Source organism: Mirounga angustirostris, unplaced genomic scaffold (assembly GCF_029215605.1).
Source record: "Mirounga angustirostris isolate CCGP_5_RB_7025 unplaced genomic scaffold, mMirAng1.0.hap1 SCAF_8, whole genome shotgun sequence".
NCBI lineage: Eukaryota > Metazoa > Chordata > Mammalia > Carnivora > Phocidae > Mirounga > Mirounga angustirostris.
The window spans coordinates 63,484,649-63,493,326 of NW_026991716.1; the positions used below are offsets into that span (position 1 = coordinate 63,484,649).

Genomic DNA, 8,678 nt, shown 5'->3' on the forward strand with positions numbered 1-8,678 from the left:
CTCCTTTGTGAGCGCTGAAAATGGATGAAGATATACCATAAAAAGGACACCAGCCTTTTCTCCTTCTCTATCTCCCCATGTCATAAGCAAAACAAAATATTTAATGTATGTAAAACTCAATTATGAACAAATGATGAACACATACTTATCAATTCCACTATAACATGAAGCAGGCAAAGTGACTCAAGCAGCTTATGTTAGGCATGTATAAACTTTGGAAAATAACGTCCTAAGAAATTGACCTGATTCTTCAGCCTGCAGATGACCTAAGCTCTCTTGCAACCATAACCTTTTAAATAGCTATTGCAGAATAGTCCCATAAAAACTATTCAGCAACATCAAAAACAATAAAATTTCCTGGTATGCTAAACAGGTTTTTCCAAATTATCTTCAAGGATGGTTGGTATGTTTATAGAGGAAACTGAGAAACTACTTTTCAAACAGATCAAAGTGTATTACACCAAGAAGCAGTAGCTGTAGTTACCTTACTGTTCAACCAGTTCCTGAAAAAAGCACAAAAGAAAAACATTCAGAGCCTCCATGCATAAAGTGTTTGTGGTTTCTGTAGGATGAAGAAAGACCTTTCAATATTTTTACTTGGATGTATTTAAGGATTAAGATTGTTTAAAAAGTAGCACTTACCAAAAGTAGCACTTACCGTTTGATTGTGAAGAACTTTTATGGGAGCAGAATGCTCTGCACACTCCTTAGAAGTTCTGTTATCTGCTGAAGTTGTATTTGAATCTACCATATCCACTAACGCAACACTCAGATTCACACGTAATGCATAGAGAACGAAGAAACCAAAAAAAGCCAAAACTGCTAAGTTGTAGCGAGCAGAGCAGCACGCTGGAGCTGAAACAGATATTGGAAGACAGGTTTCAGTAGAATGACTTAGATGATATTGTCTAAATTACTGAAAAGGTTACTTTTTAGAAGTACACAAATTAATGAATCATGAATAGTTTTCTGAGAATATTTTCAGATTAAGCATATCTAAAAACATTTATCAAAGAGAATTTGTCTTCGGTAGCTGTAGTTTTGATAAACATTTAACACGTGAGAGCCTGAACTGTAAGACAGTTTCTTAAAACATGAAGGCAATAGCTTTATCAACTTTGCTCAGAAAAATCTTCATTACAGGGGCGCCTGGGTGGTTCAGTCGGTTAAGCATCTGACTCTTGATTTTGGCTCAGGTCACGATCTCAGGATTGTGAGACTGAGCCCCACGTTGACTCTGCACTGGGCGCAGAGCCCGCCTGAGATTCTCTCTTCCCCTTTCTCTGCCCCTCCCCCTCCCCTGGCCACCTCCCTCCCTCCCCCCCCCCCTTGTGTGCACATGCGTTCTTGCTCTCTCTCTCTAAAAAAAAGAAAAATCTCCATTACAGAGTCAAAACTGAATCCCTAATCCCTGTCAGTTGACAAAGATTCAAGAAAAACAGTTAAGGGGTTTAATGGCACATTATTTCTGAAAAACTATCTAAAATATGGCCAATCAGTACTAGAGTACTGACTACAGCAAAGCACCGAAACTGTGGACTCTGGATTAGTAGCCATCTCACTGTAAGTGTAGCACGGCACGAAAAGTTTCCTGCCAAGGCTAGCGTATGAAACCCCTCTTGATAAATTTCTTACCTTGAAAAGTATCCTCGGAGGCTGGGTTTGAATCAAAAGCCATGATTAATACTTAAGGCCCACCTAAACTAAATGTATTTAAGAATCCAGAAGCAAACTTGCAGAATCTATGACAGTTGCAGCATCTGTGACAGTTGCTCAGTTGAACAGGCTTAAAGGGCCCACATTTAAAAAAAGTAAGCAAGTGAATGTAACACAAGGATTAAAAAAAAGGGAAGGCGGAATTGGTTGGAGGAACCAATGAAAGATCATGTAAGAGGAGGCATTTTGATCTATTTTTCACTTTAATTACAGGCGTATGCACATTATTTGGTCTTTTTCTTCTTTTGCTGAGTTGCAGAATCGGAGAGGGGACAGGAATTTAGGAAGTTAAGGTTGATTGGTCCCTTAGTGACAGAGAGAGAGAGTGGCCAATCCAGGGTTTTACACCTGTAAATTTGGCAAACACTGAGTGTTTAATAAATAGCTGTCGAAAGACACGAATGTCTATTTTACTTGGTAATGACAATCTAAAGTTAAATACATATGCATGAATATAGGTATGCTTTTATTTGGTAATGACCTACTAACTCTCTCTATGTGCGTGTGTTTCCCCTGCTCAGGAATCCTGGTGCTTTCATTGACCCAACCTCAAGCAACAGTACGTTTTTCAGAGTACAAAGGTCTTAGTACTGATTCAGACTGAAGCATTAGTGAATATGGCACAGCTCTACTTAGGGATATATTAACATATTATGATCCACCTCACTTTTCGAGAAGCCCTCACACACTTAACAACTGCAATCAATTTTTCCTCTGTGCAGGATTTACATCACTTACCAGAGAGCTTGTCATGTGGCATTCTCGACTCCTTTTGGAGGAGTACAGCTATTAGAATTATGGCACCACTGCCATAGTGAGATCTTGACCTGTGAGAACTGTATTTCTGAGGCTCCATATGTGCTGTCTGTTAACTGAATCTAGATACATTTGCTTTCTGCTCCAACCATATGGGCTGCTGCCTGGTTAAGAGACTTTGGGATAGTGTGAGGCGTGTTTTCTTTATCATCGCTCTGTGTGGGAGAGCAATACACATAAGTCTGGATGGTGGACTCATAATCTTGCCAAATTTGGACAACCAAAGTGTGTTACTTGGAGTAACTTGGAACAAGAAAACTCCAGATACATGTACTGTGTGCTTTGCCAAGGTACTATTGACAGAGTTCATTATCTCTTGCAGCAGAGGAATGACAGTAGGTCATTTATGGTTTCAAGAGCTTCTCTGGTTGCCGTGTGGAGATTACAAAGGGGGAGGAATGTGAATGGTAGTAGAAGATGTAGACTCTGTAAGATCATTTATGGGACTATTGTTTTCCCGGGAAATGGGCAGATCCTTTTTTTTTTTTTTAAAGATTTTATTTATTCATTTGAGACAGATACACAAAGAGAGAGAGCATGAGCAGGGGAGAGGCAGAAGGAGAGGGAGAAGCACTGAGCAAGGAGGAGCCTGGGGGCTCAAACCAGGACCCATGAGATCAAGACCTGAGCTGAAATCAAGTGTCAGATGCTTAACTGACTGAGCCACCCAGGCACCCCAGAAATGGGCAGATTTGAGATAAATTTAAAAACAGAACTGACAGGCCTTGCCTACCTATTAGATGTGGGAGTAAGTGAAAGGGAGGGATGAAGTTACTAGTAATTCAATTTACTAGTCTAGACAACTTTATTTTATGCCATTCTGACCTGTAATGTTATTACTTCTCTCTATCCTATTTGCAGTTACCTTATTTTACTGTCATCAGCTTCTCCCCATGAGATGTTTCATTGGACTGTGATTATACCTTATCCTATGAAGATGTGGGGCAAGCAGCTTGATATTACTTGAAAAACTGACCTAGAAGTTATGGGTCAGGCAATTTTAACTTTTTGGGGCACAGTCGATAATCAGAAAATAAAAAGCCAACACAGATGTCACAAAGTATATAGCTATGAGGTCGTAAGAGATATTAAAAATATATGGTCACTACTTTATAAAAATGGCTGTTGCTTAAGAATCAGTCAGGAAAATTTTATTTCAAAAAAGCATGGTGTTAAGACAAAATGTGGAATCTGGATAATGTTTGAAATTGGTCCAACAAAAGAATGCTTGCATTATGAAGACAGAGAACATCCATCAAGCATCCGTCACACTGAAATCAAGTTCAAAGCAAAATCATGCTTGCATAATGAACAGAGCACCCATCAAAACAAACATCAGCTTCTAAAATATGGTTTAAATTTAGGAATGTGGAGTGGGTGTAGTTGAAAGAACACAGGCTAATTTAGAGAGAAGCAGACCTGGGAATGAATCTCCGTCCTGAATCTCACCGGCCATGTGTCTTTGGGGGAAATTACTTAATAGTTTTCATTCTCAGGGCACCTGGGTGGCCCGGTGGGTTGAGCGTACATCTGACTCTTGGTTTCGGCTCAGGTCATGATTTCGGGGTCCTGGGATCGAGCCCCTCATCGGGCTCCCTGCTCAGCACACAGTCTGCTTATCCCTCTCCCTCTGCTCTTCCCCCTACTCGTGTCCTCTCTTTCTCTTTCAAATAAACAAGTAAGTAAAATCTTTAAAAAAATAGTTTTCATTCTCAGGTTTCTTGGCTCTAAAATGAGGCAAACAATAACCACCTCACTGGGTTGTGTGTAGATTAAATGAAATACTCTAGGGCAGTTATGATAAGCACTCAGCAAAAATGAATTCCTTTCCTGTTCACCCTGGAGAAATTTATACCAATAAGATAAAGTACTACAATATATGTATGTAACAAGGGGCAAAGGAGTCACATTAAGCTGCTTGTGTGTGTGTATGTGTGGGGTGGGGGTCAGGGAAGGCCTCTTGGAGAAAGAACATTTATACAGAGTCTTCATCAATGAGTAGGAAGTCACCAGGCATTGAGAGTAGAGGGGTAATTGTCTGGAAGCATCATCCATGTGGAATAAGGAAGAGTCACTCTCATCAATTAGCACAGGGCAAGAGAAAATAATCACCCCTTGAGGCAGCAGTGAGGAGTGAGAATGATATGCCCAGAAGGCCAGGTTTCTGTTGAAGCAATGATGTGGGTGGAGGGAAGGCTGGTGAAAACCCTAGAATGCAGGGTATTTATTCATTGTGGAAGGGTTTGGCAGTGGGGAGGAGAAAGGAGTACTGAATAGTGAGGGGCTGAGACTGAGGTGGAAAATCCATGGTTAGGAGCACTGACCCACACAGATGACGATTTTTCCTAGAGGAGGGTGGGCACTGGACATAGTGAGCCCCCTTGGCCCAGGAATTGCATTAAAAAAGACTTCCTATTGGGGCGCCTGGCTGGCTCAGTTGGTATAGCATGTGACTCTTGATCTCTGTGTTGTGAATTCGAGCCCCATGTTGGGCATAGAGATTACTTAAAAAAAAAATCTTCCAAAAAAGAAAAAAGATTTCTTTTCTAACATGAATACAATATGTTTTGTGTTTAAAAAGGGTAATATTCAGGGCCCCTGGGTGGCTCAGTTGGTTAAGTGACTGCCTTTGGCCCGGGATCAAGTCCCGCATCGGGCTCCCTGCTCAGCAGGGAGTCTGCTTCTCCCTCTGACCGTACCTCCTCTTGTGCGCACTCTCTCTCAAATAAATAAATAAAAAAAATAAAAATCTTTTTAAAAAGAAAGGGTAATATTCAACTAGTCTTACTCTGTCTTATGGATAATTAATTCCTGATAGATCCTTATGTATTCTTAGCTCCCAAATTAATACCCGTTTATGTGAAAACACCAAATTCCCTTAAAATGGATTCAGTTACTATTGTGATATGACCAAATGATCCAATGATCCAAGGCCATTTGCCTTTGTTCTGTAATGTGGTTGCTCTCTACCAGCACTCCGAATCTTACATTTAAGACTATATTCATACAAGAAGTGTATTTGTGAAACTCAATGCTTGTGTAACTGAATCCTGAATGTAACCTCCCCAACAGAGTAGTAGAGGCAAAACCCCAAACAAACAAAACACCCCATCAATGAAAACAAAGCACAGAATGACCTATATTACAAGCTAGAAATCACAAGTTCTGATACAGTGTGACCATGAAGAATGGGGACCTCATTTTGCCGTGCCCAGCTTCTCTGAGGAATGTAAAATCTAAATGGCTTTCGTTGAAAATAATGATAATAATAATAATAGTAATAGTAACTAACATTTACTATGTGCCAAACTCTTCTAAGCACTTCCTATTAGCTCATTTAATCCTCACAATAACCCTGTAAATTAGGTATATTATTTTCCCTGATTTATTGATAAGGAAAGTACAGAGAGCTTAGGTAATTGCTAAAGCTCACACACCTAGTTAGTAGAGCTGGGTTTGGCAGTTAGGGACTCTGGCTTCAAATCTATGCTCTGTTTTTAAACACAAAGAAATGTCTTAGAAGCCCTACAGTTGATTTTTTTCCTAACACAAATGAGTACATTTTTGGTGCAACAGTATTTTGAAAATCCACTTAATCAAATGCAAGACACATGTCTTTCATTCAAAAGCAAACCTTCAACTGGTATAAAGTGTGAGGAATGAAGAATTTTTATGTGTGGGAGGGAAAGCTTTGCTCTTCCTTGCTTAGTTCCCTCCCCTCCTCCTACCTAAATTAGGCAGAAAAATCTATAGACTTCCTATTGTTTATCAGTGTTGAACCAGCCTTCTCCCATCATTTTGGTGTGCATTTCTGAAATCGACCACGCTGAGTAAAAGCAAATGCTTGAGGGGTAACCATAGTTGGGTTACTGAAAATTCCATCATATTACATCAACCTGAGAGGCATTAATTCTTAACACTAAAGAAACATATCTTAAGTTTAGCTCTTAGTAAAGAAACATAAAACCAGGTCCTCGTATTCACCATGGATGGGGAACTCTCAAATTTGTAATGGATCAAGTAAAAACGATTAAGCATTTTTCAAATAGGAATTTCTCAAATATAACACAAATGTGGCTACATGCTGCAACCTTTGGGAATGTAATCTCTGTGGCCCTTGGTTGTCTATGTATAAAATGATGCATCACCAGAGGGTGGTTAGCTTCTAAGGTCTTTTTACTACTGTAAAATGTTACCACTGACATTTTGTTGGCCTTTCTCTCCTGAAAAATCAAAACTATACACGTAGGCATGGATGAAGTACAGCTGTATATATTTTCTCAACTGCAACAGAATATGATAGTCTCTAGGGAATATCTTGATGGCATTTGTTTCTGTATTTCCATACTAGATTATTTTACAGAAGATTTTAGAAATCTAACAGTGTATGCCACAGAAAAAGCTCAGTTCATGGAACTAAGTCCAACTTCTAGGTCTAACGTCACTGGTACAGTATTTACACTGAGCCTCCTCTAAAATAAGCTCCCAGCTGCCGGATGGAGCTCTTAGGTTGCCACATCTACTGCCACCATCTGGTAATGTTAAAAACAAAAAAGATACCACAGGACGATCCTGTTCTTGGTCAGGAAAAGTCAAATTTCTAATTCAACTCTGTTTCTCATGCACACATCTTTGAAACTATAGAACGCGTACAAACGGACTTGTTCTTTAGTTTTAATTACTTTTAAAGAAGTTACATTTATAAAAGTATTAAATAGCAATATATTTTAATTTCTCCAAATTCAGGGAAGATACGTTGTGAAGTACTTCCTTTTCTATTTGCTGCAAGACCTTCGGCAAATTATCTTAGAACTTCATAGATATTCTATCTTGAAGGTAACTGTTTTCTAACTTAAATCGCAGACCTGCTACGATGTAACCGTAGACTACCATACGGAAAAAAAAATTCAAGATATTCGCTGGCTTTTGCAATAGTCTTCCTCCACATACACACAAATGTTAACCTCAGTCCTCCTCGGTCTCAGCTCCCCGCCCAAGGCGCTACCAGATTACAGGCCGGCGGGCGGCAGTTGAGGAAACCCGGCGGTGACAGAGAGAAAGAGCGAGCAGCTCCGTCCAACCCTTTGCCCACCGATCTGCAGGGTCTTCTCCCAGTTTGCTCTGACTCCGGGTCTTCCGCTCGGCCCTTTGCCCATTGATTCACAGGTTCTCCTCCCATACATTCTAACATGGGGCTCCCCGCTCGATATTATCGAGAATTGCCAGGAGTCCAGAGCGGGCGGCGCCCAGCTGCCCCTGCCCAGACCCCGCGGAGCTGCACCTGCCGCGGCCCCACCCGAGCCTCCAGCCCGGCCCGGCCTCACGGTCCCCGCCAGACCCCAGAGCGGCTTCTGGGCACCGGGGCAGGCGGGGGCTAAGCGGGGCCCTGAACGGACTCCCCCTCCTCGAGTTCCCTCGCGCCTTCGCTTCCTCCCTCAAGACCCCTCACGCCTAAGCAGCTCTGGTCCCATCGGCCAAGGGCGCGGGTATCCCGGCCACCCCCGCCCTGGGACAGCTCCGCTGCTCACCGGCTTCAACCCGCGGGGCGCTCGGCAGGAGCGGCGTCCTATCTGAGCCCTCCTCGCCATCGCTCGAGGCCAGGCCCCCAGTCGGGGACCTCATGACGCCTCCGAGAAGCAGGACGGCGACACCGGCAGAAAGGAGAGCGGGCCCGGACAGCCGAAGGCCCGGGCCGCGCTGGCGGGGCGGGGTGGCGCCGCTGGCACCGCCCCTCGGCCGCGCTCTGTCACCGCGGTCCCGCCTACAGGCGGCCGCACCGACTCCGCCCCCGCCGCCATCTTAGGTTCGGGCAACGGTGGAGGGGTTGGGCGGGCAAAGGCAGAATTCGGGGCGGTGTGGCCTGTGGGGCGCGGTGGGAGTTGAGTTATCGCGCCCCTTGGGTTTTGGGCGTGCCAGGTCGCCGTCGTTCCGAGGAACGACGCTCTCCCCTCTTGTGCGCCCTTGAAAAGCGCAGGGGCTGCCCCTGCGGGATGAGTGGGACCCTGGAGGCGGCTGCGAGGCCTTGAATCGCGCATCATAAGGGGAGGGCTGGGATCGAAGTTGGGAAGTGAATGGTGTGTATTTGACGTTAATTTATCAGTAGTAAATTGTCACGAATATTAGCAAGCCTGGTACCATCTACCCGT

The 8,678-nt window shown here is 43.2% G+C and overlaps 1 protein-coding gene across 4 annotated transcripts in view; it reads right to left on the reverse strand.

The window, feature by feature from the left end:
• Nucleotides 1-8,246, reverse strand: part of SLC17A5 (solute carrier family 17 member 5) — a 48,257-nt gene extending 40,011 nt beyond the window's left edge. For 2 of the 4 annotated variants that reach the window (XM_045867088.3, XM_045867087.3), the window contains exons 1-2: nt 8,061-8,246; nt 659-855 (exon numbers count right to left, since the gene is read on the reverse strand). In XM_045867088.3, coding sequence (XP_045723044.1) covers nt 659-855; nt 8,061-8,154 — 291 coding nt within the window. In that variant the 5' untranslated portion in view covers nt 8,155-8,246. The remainder of the gene's footprint in view (nt 1-658; nt 856-8,060) is intronic. The other 2 variants (XM_045867089.3, XM_045867090.3) reach the window with 2 other exon arrangements.
• Between the last annotated feature and the right edge of the window lie 432 nt (nt 8,247-8,678).